The sequence below is a fragment of the Silene latifolia genome, chromosome 2 (genome assembly GCF_048544455.1).
Source record: "Silene latifolia isolate original U9 population chromosome 2, ASM4854445v1, whole genome shotgun sequence".
Taxonomy (NCBI): domain Eukaryota; kingdom Viridiplantae; phylum Streptophyta; class Magnoliopsida; order Caryophyllales; family Caryophyllaceae; genus Silene; species Silene latifolia.
The window spans coordinates 179,616,141-179,632,495 of NC_133527.1; the positions used below are offsets into that span (position 1 = coordinate 179,616,141).

Genomic DNA, 16,355 nt, shown 5'->3' on the forward strand with positions numbered 1-16,355 from the left:
ACGTCTTTTAGTTTATGTTGTGTGTATCAATGTACCTATGCATATTGTTTCTGGAAACCTTTTTTCATGGCTTATTTTTGTTTCGCTTGATCATTTTCAATGAGGCTACTATGTGTTTTGCACCGTGAGATATAGGTTAAGTTTATCACATATGTCCATACGCATTTTGTTGTTGGTTAGGTACATTGTTTACATTGACAACTACACTTTTTATGGTAACAGGTGTCATTATGAAGAGAACACGTTCAGGAACGTCGGCACCAGCCGGAGAAGGGACTAGTAGAAATATACTTTATTGTGGCGGTTGTAATTACCCTCTTGTGGCGGTTTTGAAGCGACGTGTATGCTGGGGTCATATTTTTTTCGTGTCGGTTGTGAAACCGCCACGATAGATTACCTATGCGTCGGTTGCAAGGTGAAAACCGCCACCGTAGGCTCACATATGACATCAGTTTTAAACTTGGAACCGCCACCATAGGCTTACCTATAACGTCAATTTCAATTTTGGAACCGCCACCATAGGTCTATAATTTAAAAAAAAAAAATTAAAATTTGAATTCATGCCACTGCTGCATCTTAGTAGTAATCCAGTCTAGAAGCCGTTTAATTGCCACTAGAACGAGTCTTGCAAAATAATTATCACACATTAACTAATTCACCCACTATGTTCTTTGTACATTAAATCTCGATAATTGCAAGTAGAGGAAGTTTTTTGACAATAATAATCAGCTACAAACAGTCAAAGATTAACTAAAACACCCTCATGTTCTCTATACAGTAACTCTCTGCACAAGGCGTGGAAGGTGGAACTGAGTTGGGAGAACTTCATTAACACTTGTGCCTGCTCAAACTCGCTCACATGCTTCTGGTGCATTTCAATGCAGTAACTGCCTTTTCTGCCAAGACCATTAAACCTTAAGTTCAGAAAAATGTCTAACCGACTCCAAAAAGGTTAAGGTGGGGGGCTGGAAAGAAGCATGAACTCAAAGAGAACCTTTCATTTACATCCAAGATACAAGTAGTAGCAAAAAGGTTATTATCTTTCACTTACTTCCAAGATACAAGTAGTAGCAAAAACTCCAGCAGTGATTCCTTTTCTTATAATCTGCAAGTTGGCAACAAAAAAATTCTTTTTCTCAATTTTGAGACTAAAATAATTGGATTGAATGGGATGGATGGGGGACTGAAAAATAATAAGGGTAAAACAATGAAATAACCTTGAAAATGATTCTTGTTAGCTTTAAATTAGAGTAGTAGACCAGTAGTAGATAAAACTCATATTGGAATATAAGTACCTGCTTGTTCACAGGCTTTTCAAGCATTCTCGCTACAGTTGTTGTTGGTTCACGGGCTTGTCATGCAATCTCGCTACAGTACGTGCTTATTCTGCCATGTCCATTAAATCACAAGTTCAGAAAAATGTCTATCCCGAATTCAAAAAAACTTAAGGGAAATGGTTGTATCTCAAAACTCAAAAGAAGCAATAACTAGCCTGAACTCAAAGAGGTTCCTCCTCAGAAATTCTTCGTCAGGCTCATAATTGTTATAACTGTACAGCCATTTCAAGATCGGATAAATATTTACAACATGTAAAAGTTAACTGTGAATATGTTTACAGTTTTACACCCAACAAAGTCATGGTGACCATTGAGTGTCACTTCAGTATGTATTAATTTAGGTACTGTATGTGGGCTTGAGCTAAAAATTCAAGCTCTGATTCGACCACACCCCAATAGCCACAAAGAAAATAAAAGATCGACATGTTGGATAAAAAAAACATTATAAGTTGGGGAAATTTTTTACTTGGTACTTACAGTAGAAATAAACACATTTCTTTGAGTTCATTTAGCAATTATTTCCTAATTGAAGAAGACCAGCTGGATAGCCTTAAATAGACGAAATGAGGAACATAATCAAACTTCACGCAACAGAGAGACTAGTTAAGACATGAGATAGCCACAAAAAAAAATTCCATGAACAGACATTGAAATTCCAGCAAAATTGTATCTCCTACAGACTGTGATATCTGCTTCATTGCCATGAAATTACTTGCATGTAGCGGAGTCGATTCAACTAGCACTAAATTGCCAGATTGTCGTCAACGCAACGTCTAGACAGAGCGCCGACATGACAGCAATAGGAGTTACTATTTCACCAAGGATATAGACAAAGAATGATTTTTCTATCATATCTTGCAAATCGGAAATTAAAACACCAAACTAGGGCCTAAACTATTCCTAAAAAACAACCTATTATATGCATCTTAGGCTCTTATGCTCTATAGATCAATTATCTTTTCCCACTTTATTCACAAAATAAGGTATCTAAATTAGAAACACAGCTAGATCAAACTTTAAGCTCCACATTTCAAATTTATGGAAACAAGCTAAAGAAGATCAGGTTTTTGCTATACACAAACTAGCTAATGAAAACAGGAGTAAAATACAACAAAATCATACGTTGAGCTTTACCTAGTGACATGCTAGTACTAGTCTGAGATGAAGAAAGCTCATCCCTCACCGAATTATCCTCAAAAGAGCCTGATGCTGATGGCTGAGAACCACCAACATCAGCGTCTAATTTAACCCCATCCTGAAAAATTATAACAAACGGATTTTCAAACATCGTCTAAAGCTTAAAAATAGAAGATAAAGTCATATAAAAGATAAAATCTCAAAGTAAATTCAAACTGAAAATGTGGCGAAAGAAGACAATCAAGCCCATGAGCACTTGTTAACTGAACTAAGACAATCCGAAAAATAGATCAAACGGCACAAAGCTTTTCTCAAGTAATGCCTAGTGCATTGCTAATGCCAAGTAAGAAAAACAACATGAAAGATATACAACATAAACAGAACCCCTTGTCATTCAATAGAGCAAAGTCGTTACTAATACGAAACACTAATTAGTATCACCTTGCACCAGTTAATGCCATAAACTGCTGGACTTTTTCGCGATGTCCTCTTCCTAGTTTCCTCTACCAATTCAAACAAGCGTTGCAATAAATTTTGCCTGTAACTCAGAAATAGTACTCTGTATAAATAATACGGACTAATTAACAACACATCCCATTTCTCTAACAATTTAGATATACTTAACTCAAACTTATGAACATTTTTTTCTATGCGGAGTATAAAATAAGGAGTAATATGCATCGATCTAAGAAAGCAAAGTAAACACAATATTTAATTCAAAAAATATAATCAACTCAGTAAATTAAATGTACGAAAACGATACTAGGGTAATAATCTTGTGAAGGTCAGCACTTGGACTTTCATTCCTTTGATAATTCTTGTTTTGATTGGAGATTCTCAACTTCTCTTTACTTAGTTCGCGTATTCCTTTTCTTTCATAAATAAAAATGAAATTGGAGAAAACCCCTTAATCAATTAATCAATTGTTTCATTCATTCAATTATTTCAATCAAAAGAACAAGATAATGAAACTAAAGGAAAACCCTAAATCAGTTAATAAAAAATACGAATAAAAATTTACCATAAAATAATTAATTACAATGGTAGCGACAACGTTGTGGTTGCATTGTGTGCTACTATTGACTCGAGGGAAGTGGAGATACAAATGGCTTCACGTGATGGCGGTTAGAAGAGGCGCTGGTGGTTGTCATGTCGCGCAGCGGAGGATGGTGCCACGGTGGTGTTGCACGAAGAGGCGAGAAGCAGATGAATGTTTTGGTGAAGTTATAGTGAATATTTGGGTAAGTTGGGGAGATACTAATAAGTGATAATGTGGAGTTTATTACTTCGGTTGTAAATTTGTAGTCAAACCGTCACAAATTGTAAAGAGCTCTCAGAAAAGTGAGGTTAGTTAACATCGGTTTGGAAAAAAACCGCCATAAAATCTCTACAATGGCGGTTTTTAAATAAAACTGCCACAAAAAATTTCTTCTATTACATCGGTTTTTAATTAAAACCGTCATAAATAATTTCATTATTACTTTTTATGTCGTTTTCTATTAGAACCGTCGTGATAGCACCGTCACGATAGGGGTTTTTTCTACTAGCACAAGCAGACCTCGAGAAGTCCCTGTCACAAGTATGCAACAAGCTGGATGTGATCCTTCTGAAGATTTTCCGGTATTGAAAACAAGGATGAGTCCTAGTGGTCTTTTAAATTTCATCAATAGTGGCCTCTCCGACAATCAAATCTCAGACATTCAAGAGATGGGCTTTGGTGGTATACTGTGCCTTAAAACGGATATGCTTCCGGGCGGTTAGCTTTCGGCTTGTCTCCGGATTTGATCCATTCACGTCTTCCCTATTAAACAACCAGTTGCCTATTCGGGATGAAGATGTTCATCTTGCCACAGGGTTACCTATGGGTGAGGTAGAAATAGTGCAAGCCACTCGTTTTGATCAGACCGAGGTGTTTGTAGAGATGGTTACTGCATGGAAGTCTCAGTTTGAGGGTGTTGACAAAGTTACCTACACCCACCTATTGAATAAGATGGCTGAACAGAGACAAGGTGGGGATGAAGAGAAATTTTATCGTATATGTTGTGTCTGCGTTTCTTATGGGAATTAAGGGGAGTGTTCCAACTGTGCGAATACTCAAGTGTTTGAGCGATGTCTCCTTGATTCCAAAACTGAGATGGTGCGATTTTACCCGAAGAAACTTAATTGCAAGTGTTGAACAGTGGAGAGATGATAAGGAGAAGGAGGCCAATGGGAGCTGTAAGAAGATCTATAAAGGTCCCATGGTTTTAATTTTCATTTACCTCGATAGGTCGGTTTTTAAGGCTAGATCAGTTACGCGGGTGTTCCCAACATTATGTACATGGACGAAGGAAGCGATTTCTTTGCGAATATCTAGAGAAAAAAGGGAAGCTCATCGGTTTGGTTCTGGTTTCATTGATTCACAGTTGGTAAAGCACCCAGATTGCTTTGGTCCTGGGTATGTGGAGAGCCGTGGCAGAACAGCACCTGATGTTGTGTCTGAGGATGATGATATTGTTGGTAATGACGAAGATGACGCGGCTGACAACAATGGACGTGATGGGCACGATGCCAACAGATCACACGTCAGTTCTTGCATTGAAACGCTGGCAAGCACTAGGGGTGAGCAAAAATTTCCGAAACGGTTTTTTAATACGGATACGATACGGTATACGGTTCTCATTATACGGTTTTCCGTATAAACGGTTTTTTTTCCCGTATACCCGATACGGTTTTCTACAAACCGTTCCGTATCCGGGTCAGCGAAAATGAAAACCGGATACTCGGTTTTGACATAGTTTTGAGTAATAGTAAAAAAAAAAAAAAAAAAACAATTATATATATAAATAATACCTCACCTGATCACCCTCACCCTCATAATTCATATCCCTAATTTTTATCCCTATTCCTACGCCTCCTCAGTCCTTCACTCCTCAGTCCTCACGCCTCCTCAAGTCCTCAGTCCTCACAAAGATCTTTCGATCCACAATTTCGACTTCCTCCTCCTCTCAAACAACGGATCTGTTGCACAAAATCACAAATAGTCACTCTATCAATTTTTGTGTTTTGGTTGTTCATGTTTTCGATTAATTTGATTTTTTGTGTTTTCCATTATGTCTAAGACTCAACACCCGAAGATTATTCAGACCTGCATTTGTCATTTAATAGTTTGGAAGGTGGGTTGCCTGGTAGTTTTGATGGGTTTCAAGTTCAGTCATTGTGGGTGAATGGGCAGAAAAGTGGGGGTGGATTTGGTGGAAGAATTGATGTTTTGCAAAAGATGACTTCTTTGAAAGAAGTTTGGCTTCATCAGAATGCATTTTCGGGTCCTTTACCGGATTTTTCAGGTCTGAATAATCTTCGGGTGTCGATGAGGAGACGGAATCTTGAAAACTTGAAATCATAAGTAGTCAAACCACTGAACTTGGTAAATTTATAATATTTGGAACATTATGCAGAGACGAGGAGGTCTGAATACTTTTTTTTTTTTTTTTTTAATCTCATCTAATAGAGAAACAGTAATCAGTATCCGGGTATCCGGATTTCGTATACCGATTTAACGGGTAACCGAAAACCGTATACACGGTTAAACCGTATCGTATCCGGAATAAAAAAATTGGTGTTCAAAAAACCGTATACCGAAAATCGATCGAAACCGTATCGGGTATACGTTTTTTGCTCAAACCTAGCAAGCACAAATAAAGCCCTTGCTCTGCATTTTGAGAATTTCGCAGATTCTATTAATACGCAAGCGTATAATGCCGAATTCTGCAGTTGTTTTTGTCACTGTCCGCCATGGCGAGACTCTCTACTAGGGGTTTCAGTTAACACCACCTAGTGTACCGAAGATGAGGTTGGGACAAAAGTGGATTGCGGACGGGGTGACCCAGTTGTTGGTGGCAATGACAAGCGCGCGATGAATCGCACGCCCGGGTTCGGGAGCGATTCACACACCGTTAAGGATACATCTACTACGGGGGTAGGTCGGCCTACGAGGTTCATGGCGGTCGTGTTCCATCTACACCGGAAAGCAAAGAATGACGATCCTTGTTGGAACGATCCTACCTTTGTGGCGTGCGGCCATCGCGTTGGGTAACGCGTTCAACAAGGATCCAGTAGATGTACCTGTACCAAAGAAAAGACGAGTTGCTCCCGAGTTCCCGACCTTCAATCTATTTCAATCTCAAGATAAATCGCAGCCAGCTGGTTCTCCTGACTGTCCCATCGAAATCGTTGTTTCCCCGTCTGCTTGCTCCTAATGCACTGTTGCTTCTCCCGATTGTCCTAATGAACCTGTTGAATCAGTTCACGTAGTCCACCATGCTGCTAACATAGAGACCAAGAGAGGTGTAGTTGTTCCAAACGTATACAAGTCACCTTTTAGTCAAAGGAATATATCTATGTTTTCTGAATTGAGCCAACTTGAGAAAGATGTTTCTGACTTGGTTTTTTAGGAAGGATCTGATGAAAGGTATTTATAATCTTTTTTTTACAACCTATTTCAATCTCAAGTTAAATGTTTAATCGTGATCAGTTTGTGGGGTAATTCGTTAATATATCAGAACGTATCTATATTTTTTGTCTACATGCTTTCGATTGTCTTGTTATTTTCGAGGTATTGTTCAGAATCGTTTGTTCCAGCTAAGAAGGTACGATTTAGTGTCCTTTATCTCAGACACAAAGATTTCTACAAATGTGATAAATGCATGGGCTAATCTATTGAACAAGCGAGAGGAGTTAAAAGCTGCCTCATCCCCTTTGCGTTTATACGCTTTTGTGACTCATATTGTAAGTTTCCCTATGATTGATTTATGTTTGTTTTAACCTTCAGTTTTAATCAATGTTATGTTTTCCTATATAGATATTTTTGCTATCGTCCTACCTGACTTTATTTTGGTTGTTAAATCTGTTTAACTTCAGGGAATTAAATGTGAAGATATTACCGAATACGAGAACGTCAAATTGGTGAGCTTTCAGCATCTGTATTTTTTTATTTTTAGTATCATTTGTCAGTTTTGTCCTGTTTAGGTTTCTACTAAGGTTAATATATGTGTTTCAAAACCAGATGCTGTTCCTTTTTACACTCCGTGAGCCGCATCTGGTCTGTGTTAACATGGTGTCCCGAAAGATTGAAGTCATTCATCCTATGCTTCCTAAATCAGTGGACTTCTCTGATTCTGTTCGCATGGTGGTGAGAATATGATTTTTGCGCATACCAGTTCACTTTGTCAAACGTTTAATTTAGTTTTCTCACTCCGTTGACGTTTCTGATTGTAATCTGACTTTTTTCAGAGGGATTTTGTTCGATGTGACATGATCTCCAAATCATCCAGATTTAAGACAGTCCAGTTTTTCTCATGTGAAGAATTCGTCCCCAAAACGCATGTGATTGACGTCGTTGATGATGGCATTTATCTGATGTGTATCATGGAGACATATACGGGGTCCCGCCAATTGCTCAAATCTCAGTTCATAAATGTAAGATACGTCCTTTTTTTGGCTATGTACGTTTAGTAAATAAGCAATCACAACTTTCTCATTAACAATTGTTTCACATATTGAACCATCCAGTCTAGATCAGGGGCTGCAATTGGCAAGATCCTTCTTAAACAGAAGATGAAGTACTGTTTTGCGGTTTTGTCGTGTCCTCAGAACGAATTATCAAAACAAGTGTTGATGGCTGCGAAGCGTCTCAACGTCAAATCTGGGCAAGCACCCATTTTTTTCTTTTTTTTTTTCTTTTTTTTTGTTTTCTTTTTTGTTTGCAAGTGATCGTTAACCTTACTAAATATATTGTCCTTTTTCGTTTTTTAAAGGAAACAAGCGGCTGTAAAAGAAGTGGAATATCGATACGCACTTTGTTAGACTACGTGTTCCTTATACGTGCGGGAGAATCAGCTAAAGAGTAATGTTTCATCCTTTTTAGTATGTTTACCTTGTCAACTTTATATGTGTTGTTAGAAGTAGCACATAATAAGCTTTTTTTCGTTGGTGTATACGTTATTTTTGTAGTGACGTAGTCGTCGAGACAAGCTCTGGTCAAGTAACAAAGGAAGGCATGTGCTCTTTGAAACCCCGGAAGTGGGTTGCGGATATGGTATGGTGACTACTTAATTTTCGTACGTGTTTATTTCTATTTTTATGTAGTATAGAACAACACTCGTTTTTTCAATTTAGGTGATCGATATGTTCGGGATCTATTCAACTATGCTAAAGCCAGATTTGTTGTATATCCCATCTACTGCACGTGTGAGTGTTACCCTTCTCATCCGTGATTCACTTAATATTATCAATTTGAATGTTTGTCTTACTAATCGATATGTTTGTCTATTCTAGCATCTCAATCCTCAACGAGATAAAAATCTTGGTCGCAATTACATCAAAACATCATATATGCCTACAGATGGGGTGTGTGTGAAAGCTGTAAGTATATTGTTCTGTTTTTCTAACCTGTGGGTATGTATCACACTGTATTTTTTTCGTTTATGAAGATCAAACCCATTTCATTTATACCATACGTTTTTTATTTTTGTCAACAGGTTTTTATACCCATCATTGATAACGAACACTGGTTTCTTATTGTGTGTGATCTGGAGATGAAGACGAACTATATTCTGAACTCACTACGTCCTAAGGATATCCGGGCTGACACTGAACTTGCTGCGGAAGTGGTATATTTTTAAAAATATTATAATTGTTTTCGTTCAGATAATGCTTTCCTTGAGGATTCATGACTAATAGGTTCAATGTATCATTTTGTTTTAGGTTACTAATGTCTTCCAGATCTTATGCCGGTCCAAAGGCTACAAGCATCTTGTAGGGGTGCCTCTAGCTAAGTTTTCGACTCTGATTGTTCCTCAAACAAAATCTGTAAGTACTCATCTTTTTAATTTACTTATCATTTGAGTATGTCACACTAGGTCAGTTGTTAGGTACATTTAATGCAGTATGTGCGTCGCGACGATATGTCCCATGTTTTTATTTGATTTTTGTATGCTGGACATGGGGTGTTTTGTGCACGGATGATAAAGTAAGGCCGCCTGTGTTGGTACTTATTCTAGTTTTGTTTGGTGAAGGTTTGATTGCGGCGTTCATGTCCTCAAATGGTTAGAAGCTGGCCGCAACCGAGGTCTGTGGGAAGACAAAAGCAACTTCAAGGCGTTGGCTGGATTTAGGAAGGACGTCGCGCTCAAATTGTTACGTTGGCGGGGAGAACAATCGTAAGGTATTCAAAATAAATCTCATTTTTCATTTGTCTTTATCGTTAGTTTTAACTGATCACATCTGTACAAGTGCAAGGTTTACATTGTTTTTTTTCTCATGTGTGATATGTAGGCTTACTAAAAGTCATGGGAGCGGCTTTGCGTTTGGCAGGATTGTGGCTGACATGTAGGCTTAGTAAACGTCATGTACATCTTATGGACTTTGTGATGGTGTAATTGGGGTTTTGTTGCATTGTATTAACTACCTTTACGTTATTTGTGTATCTGGTTTTCTAAGTACAAGGCGTCTTTTGAAACGCCTTTGGTTCATGTTGTTTTCATTTGTGGCATCCCGTTGGATATGGAATCATGATAGCTTTGACCGTTTGTAATGGAAGGGCATCTACTTTTTGTGGATAATATGTAGGATATGCATCCCATTCCGTGCATACGTGTTTAGACAAATGGTGGTGTCTATGTGGCAATGGGCTAGGAATCGGGCAACCTCTTTAATTACTAAGTACGCTTATCATGTATAACATGTGCATCAATCGTGTTAATATACACGCTCATCATGTATAACATGTGCATCAATCGTGTTAACATGTGCACCAATCGTGTTAATAACCACAACATCAATTGTGATACCATACCAATACTATATTCTTTAACAACCCACCAACAACCTTTTTTTTTTTTAGTGTCATACAATATCATTTGTGACTATTGAAATCAATCGTGTCTAATGAAATCATCAGGTAATAGATAAATAGATGTCATACAATATTAGGATTTTGTCCATGTAACTTAAGTTCGCGAATCTTTGTTTATTAATATGTTACGCTGCGTTTTTTCACAATTAATACTAATATGTACGATTTTCATGAAAAACATGTGCAACAGTCGTGTTAATAGTCACGCTTTTTGTGAAGAAATCTGAAAGTTTACTTTTTACCATTTCACATATAAAAAAATGAGCAGATTCATTAGCTCTTTAATATCTAGAACGCAAGCCTTCCATAAACTTTCACTTGTATATGATATAACAAGTGTTTCCATTCACAATTCTGACAGATACACTTTCAGCCTTGCCAGATGCACATATAATCCATGTGGATACGCTATTAGGTTGTGCTATAAAACAAATGCTATAAAAAAAAAAAAAAGATCAAAAAAAAAATGTTCAAAAATCCCATATAACAGAGCAAAAATGAAGTCTCAATTCCTCTCGCCATTATTCATTATATTTGGGTATGTGATCCGCAACTATTTTCCGTTGTTCATTCCTGAAACGAACAAATGCTATAAAACATTAACGGTTACAAATTTGATTAGATACAACAATAATATCCCTTAACGAAGCACCAACTAAACATATTCAATCTGCACCAGTATTCTCTAATAATGAATGCACCAAAATTAATAGCGTACCTGTATCATGGAATCATACTCTCCTAGGACAATTCCGACTATCATGGAATCCTAACTCTCCGCAAGCATTGCATTTCCTGGCCGCTTTCTTCTGTTCTTTTGTAGCTTTTTCCCTTTGGGACATCATTCTTTTTCCAGACCCTTTTGTTTTTTACTGTATAGGAGGTAAGACAACCACTTCCTTTGGTATTTTTGTTCCTAAGAGCATCTCAAGTTCCCTATTCTTCTTTCTCAGCCTATCACCCGTGGTACTACTACTACATTCTGACGTACTGGTTTGTGCGTTTATCTTATCTTTAAAATCTTCTAAAATTCCCAGCAATTCGTCAACATACTCAGTTTTTTGTTCAGCGAGCGTCACACACGAGAACACCTCGGACCATAAGGTACCAATTTTGTGCCGTCTAACATCTAATGAGTTACAATCTTCAATTAAAGTATGTGGCACATTACTACAAATCGGCTGACATGTTGCCAATTTGCTCCACCGACTTAACAGATACTGTTCTGGAACATTGTCAAGGCCTTGTTCTTTCAACACGTAAAGCGCATGACGGCACAAAATTCCATGTCTCTCGAACTTTTTACAGGTGCAGTTCACTTTCATTTCGTCAGAGATAAAGATAACATAGTAAACCTTGTCTTTTTCACGATCAATAATGGGGATGCTGTCACTGGTAGTAACCCCTAATATTTTAACACCACAGGTGAAACAAGCAGCCACCCACTCGTTTTTAAATCCAGAAAACATCACTGGGGTGTAGAACTCAGAAGCGTGTTTTTCCAAAGGGTGAGGCGTCTCTAGATCAGGGAAGGAGTTTTTTGACTCGGCTATTAATTTAGATTGTTTCCGTCGCTGAGCATCCATAGCACTCTCATACCTCATAAGAAACTCAACCAAAGTTAAGTGTGGGTTCATGAAATTTCCGAAAAAGCTATTCTCGGACTCAGACCTGGACGTGGTTCTCATTAGTCCACCCATAAATAAATCCCTGAAATATGCTGGGATCCAAAAAGCCCTTTTGTCAAACATGGTATCTAACCATTCATTGTCGGTCAGCCCGTATGAAGATATAACTGAGCACCACCGTTCCTCAAACTCAGACGGTTCGATAACTTCTGCCCAAACACAGGAGCACAACTCTTTCATGAAGTTAGTTTCCCGATATAGCGTAGTTCCGATCTTGTCTGGCAGCTTTTTCATGATATGCCACATGCAATATCTCTGTCTTTGAGTTTTGTCCCCGACCTCTTGTTTTAACCCCCGATCTTATGCCCCTATCCTGATCAGTAATTATGCATACAGGATACTTATTGCTCATTGCACTTAGAAAATTCTGAAACAACCATACGAAATCCTCATCAGTCTCTTTCCTTATAAGTCCTGCTCCAAATGACATGCATTTTTTGTGATGATCAACCCCCGTGAAAGGGGCAAATATCATTTTATACGTGTTCATATTAAACGTCGTGTCAAAAGACGTCATATCACCAAAAAGACTGTAATTCTTTATAGCTATAGGGTCAAACCAACAAACCCTAGATAGTCGACCACGATCGTCAACATCAAAATCAAAGTAGTACGAACTACACATGGCTTTTTTGTGCATGAAATTTTCAATCATCATTTGCGCGTCATACCCTTTAATAAATTTTTTCACATCCCTCCAAAAATTTTTGAAGTCCTCAAGTGATGCCCCTACATTTTGATACCCTTTCACGTACTCTTTGAACATCCTAAAGCTTTGCACATGCCCTTTATTCACCTTAGAATTCTCAACAATCATGGATTTATGTATAAGGGTTAATTCTCGTGACTCAGTCAAATGCACCACGGTGTTTGGTGTTGAGAGGAGATGGGTGTGTCCTTCATGAAAGTCAACAATCACATATTGTCCTTTTTCATTTCTTCGGAAAAAATTTTTGCATTACATAAAATTCTAGTTCTCTATCTCTTTTTTACCTTCCCTCTAGGCTTACTTTCTCCAGCTTTACTGCACACACAGTACTTAGTCATGACAACCCCATCTACGTTTCGTTGCGTCGACTTCCTCATTTTAAAACCAGAGTTAGCAGCATAAGCCTTATAGAATTCTAGCCCATCATCTAGTTTATCAAAGATCATACCCAAAACAGGCTTCAATTCTGGCGCACATACGGGTATTCTTTCCTTCGGGTTTGTCTCAATGATTGGTGAGCCTGCATCTATGCACGTTACACAGTAGAACAATAAGGGTATAAGCATCAAGCTCAAATAACTAATGCACAACAAATATAATTTTCAGGTACGCTAATTTAGTCAAAAGCACGAAATCAATTAGAAAACAAAAAACCACAGAAATTATCTCAGAAAGTTGTGCCTGATCGCTGAAATTTCGTATTTTTCATTACTGTCTACTTAACGTAGACGTCAAGATACATCAATCATGTCTTATAATTTGTCACAGGCAGAAAGTCAAATGTTTATTATGACACGAATCGGTATATCCCTTAATTATAATTCTAGATACGCTGCTGACAAAACACAAACGCATCAACTATACTAATTATACATGTCTTTCATAAACGTTGGTCTATAAAGGGCGGTTTCGTTCTTCTACCAGGCACGTTTTCCATATAAGGCAAATACATCAATTATACTAATATTCATGATATTGAAACAAACGGAATACTGTATAGCGTGCATAAGAAATTTGATCGCAAGTGTAATAATCAACTCTAAAACAAAGCGCATATCACATACACTAACCAGACCGGTAAGATAACCTGTTCATATCCATCGGACTCATCAATTTATAATATCAATCGGCTAACGATAGCGTGCAAAGAATCGTAATAATTTGTCTTCATATGTTTAAATTAGTATGAATACGCATCAAAATGATCAATAAATACATCAATCAGACGATTTTATTGCAACGATTAATATAAAAGACTCATCTCATCCGATTTTCAGGATGTACATACCTAGATGAGACGGTGATCGCGACGATATCATTGCTAGCAAATTTGGAACAATCGCATCGTATGTTCCCCAAATCGCTAGAACCCTCAACATCCATAATTTTCTACGATTGAAATAATTCTGGAATGCCAATCGAAATCACAAAATCGATTGTTAATGCATCAATCACACCAAAACAATCAGAAAAATATTATATCAGTACATCAATTAGATGATCAACGCGATTGATTACGATCAATTTAGTCGATTTTGGCGGCTATAGTCTGTGTGTTTTTCGCGGAATTTCTTGTGTTTTCGCGGAAAATATTTGATTAGATTTGGGGGAAAAGTTTTGGAAAGTAGAGAGAGAAAGAGATTTTTTGGATTTTTTGGTCAAACAGTCGGGTTTAGCTGTGTGCTAGCTCTTTTCGAAATCACGCGTGATTTTTTGATTAAATTACTATTGTAGGTCGTTCTCACCGTTTGCACCGAGTGATCGTTCTCACCGGATCCTGCCTCTATATATATATATCTATATATATATATAGAGAGAGAGAGAGAGAGGAGATCAACTAAGGTCCATAGATATATTAAGTCCATAAGTTCTATTATGAGCCATTGGATGGAGGGAGATGGATGGCCAAGATCAACGTCCAAAAGTGTGTTTATGGACTAATATCACTCATTCTCTCCTCCTTCACTAATCCTTCTAATTAATCACTAATTCACTATAACTTCTTTTCCTTTCATCCACTTCTCTCACATATCACACAACTCATCTTCTCTCTAAAACCCCAAAAAATCCAAATAAATAAAAAATCCAAAACCCAAATATATTAATAAAACCCAAAAAATCCAATTAAATCAAAAAACCCAAAAAATCCAATTAAATCAAAAAACCCAAATAAATCATTCATTCTTCTCTTCCTCATTCACCACCACCCACCACTATCCCACCCGACACCAACTCACCACCCACCACCGCCGCCACCACACCGCCGCCACCGCACCGCCGCCACCTTTTTTTTTTTTTTTTTTTTTTTTTTTTTTTTTTTTTTTTTTTTTTTTTTGTATTAATTTGTATGTTTTTAGTTGTTTTTTCCATTTATTATTTTTTTGTCTTTTATTTTATTTTAGTTGTCTTTTATTTTGTTAGTTATCATTTTTTATTCATTTTCTTAAATCTCTTCTTGTTATACGTTTTTTTTTAAGATTTCGTGTTTTAAATCTCGTTTTTTTTTTGTGAGATACTTTTTTTTCATCTAAGACAAAAATGGAGTAAAGTTATACAAAAATGAACCAAAGTTATACAAAAATAGACCAAAGTTATACAAAAAAAAGACTAAAGTTATACAAAAATTGGACTAAAGTTATACAAAAAATTGGACTAAAGTTATACCAAAAATGAACCAAAGTTATACAAAAATGAACCAAAGTTATACAAAAATGAACCAAAGTTATACAAAAATGAACCACAGTTATACAAAAATGAACCAAAGTTATACAAAAATGGATAAAGTTATACAAAAATGGACTAACTTTTGTATAACTCAGTGCATTTGTATAACTCAGTGCATTTTTGTATAACTCAGTCCATTTTTGTATAACTTTGGTTCATTTTTGTATAACTTTGGTTCATTTTTTGTATAACTTTAGTCCAATTTTTTGTATAACTCTAGTGCATTTTTGTATAACTCTGGTCCATTTTTGTATAACTTTGGTTCATTTTTGTATAACTTTGGTTCATTTTTGTATAACTTTAGTCCAATTTTTTGTATAACTTTGGTGCATTTTTGTATAACTCTGGTCCAATTTTTGTATAACTTTAGTCTTTTTTTTTATAACTTTGGTCTATTTTTGTATAACTTCAGTCCTTTTTTTGTATAACTTTAGTCCATACTTGTATAACTTTAGTCCATTTTTGTATAACTTTGGTCCATTTTTGTATAACTTTGGTTCATTTTTGTATAACTTTGGTTCATTTTTGTATAATTTTAGTCCAATTTTTTGTATAACTTTAGTCCAATTTTTGTATAACTTTAGTCTTTTTTTGTATAACTTTGGTCATAAAATGTATAACTTTAGTCATAAAATGTATAACTTTAGTCGTAAATAGTAAAAAAATCAAACAATAAATATGAAAAATATGAAAAAAAAAAAATAATAACAAAAACCAAAAAAACTCATAATAACAAAAATAAAAAACCAAATAACAATAATAAAACCAAAAAACCAACAACCCAACCAAATCCGAAATCTGAAATAAACCAAATAACAATAAAAAAAGGGTTATTTAACGACAATAATCCAACCTAAGCCTCCCCT

General features: G+C 36.5%; 3 protein-coding genes and 2 long non-coding RNA genes across 6 annotated transcripts; 2 read left to right on the top strand and 3 right to left on the bottom strand.

Moving 5' to 3' along the window:
- Positions 1 to 582: 582 nt before the first annotated feature.
- On the bottom strand, positions 583 to 3,801 carry LOC141631426 (uncharacterized). Of its 2 annotated transcripts, XR_012537630.1 has the most exons (8): positions 3,496 to 3,801; positions 2,916 to 3,012; positions 2,472 to 2,592; positions 1,815 to 1,886; positions 1,493 to 1,549; positions 1,296 to 1,386; positions 1,052 to 1,105; positions 583 to 896 (listed from the first exon to the last, which is right to left on the bottom strand). It is a non-coding gene; the product is annotated as an uncharacterized LOC141631426 (long non-coding RNA). The 2 variants fall into 2 exon arrangements; XR_012537629.1 differs by lacking the exon at positions 1,815 to 1,886 and having other exon boundaries at positions 3,496 to 3,797.
- A 3,751-nt stretch (positions 3,802 to 7,552) lies between these two features.
- On the top strand, positions 7,553 to 8,140 carry LOC141631431 (uncharacterized). Its single transcript, XR_012537631.1, has 3 exons — positions 7,553 to 7,644; positions 7,746 to 7,931; positions 8,025 to 8,140. It is a non-coding gene; the product is annotated as an uncharacterized LOC141631431 (long non-coding RNA).
- A 221-nt stretch (positions 8,141 to 8,361) lies between these two features.
- On the top strand, positions 8,362 to 9,535 carry LOC141641718 (uncharacterized). Its single transcript, XM_074450370.1, has 7 exons — positions 8,362 to 8,378; positions 8,466 to 8,550; positions 8,631 to 8,702; positions 8,790 to 8,876; positions 8,993 to 9,124; positions 9,219 to 9,323; positions 9,530 to 9,535. The coding sequence occupies exons 1-7, from the start codon at positions 8,362 to 8,364 to the stop codon at positions 9,533 to 9,535; spliced, it is 504 nt and encodes a 167-aa protein (XP_074306471.1).
- A 1,702-nt stretch (positions 9,536 to 11,237) lies between these two features.
- LOC141641719 (protein FAR1-RELATED SEQUENCE 9-like) lies at positions 11,238 to 12,236 on the bottom strand. The gene has a single exon (XM_074450371.1). The coding sequence runs from the start codon at positions 12,234 to 12,236 to the stop codon at positions 11,238 to 11,240; it is 999 nt and encodes a 332-aa protein (XP_074306472.1).
- Positions 12,237 to 12,240: 4 nt separating this feature from the next.
- On the bottom strand, positions 12,241 to 12,873 carry LOC141641720 (protein FAR1-RELATED SEQUENCE 5-like). The gene has a single exon (XM_074450372.1). The coding sequence runs from the start codon at positions 12,871 to 12,873 to the stop codon at positions 12,241 to 12,243; it is 633 nt and encodes a 210-aa protein (XP_074306473.1).
- Between the last annotated feature and the right edge of the window lie 3,482 nt (positions 12,874 to 16,355).

What these genes read in the sequence shown, in the direction of transcription:
- LOC141641719 (XM_074450371.1), bottom strand. Translation starts at nt 12,236, where the DNA reads ATGAAAGAGTTGTGCTCCTGTGTTTGGGCAGAAGTTATCGAACCGTCT.
- LOC141641720 (XM_074450372.1), bottom strand. Translation starts at nt 12,873, where the DNA reads ATGATTGTTGAGAATTCTAAGGTGAATAAAGGGCATGTGCAAAGCTTT.
- LOC141641718 (XM_074450370.1), top strand. An exon ending in ATATCCCATCTACTGCACGT is followed by an intron (nt 8,703 to 8,789) that starts GTGAGTGTTACC and finishes TGTCTATTCTAG; the next exon opens with CATCTCAATCCTCAACGAGA. An exon ending in CTGAACTTGCTGCGGAAGTG is followed by an intron (nt 9,125 to 9,218) that starts GTATATTTTTAA and finishes ATTTTGTTTTAG; the next exon opens with GTTACTAATGTCTTCCAGAT.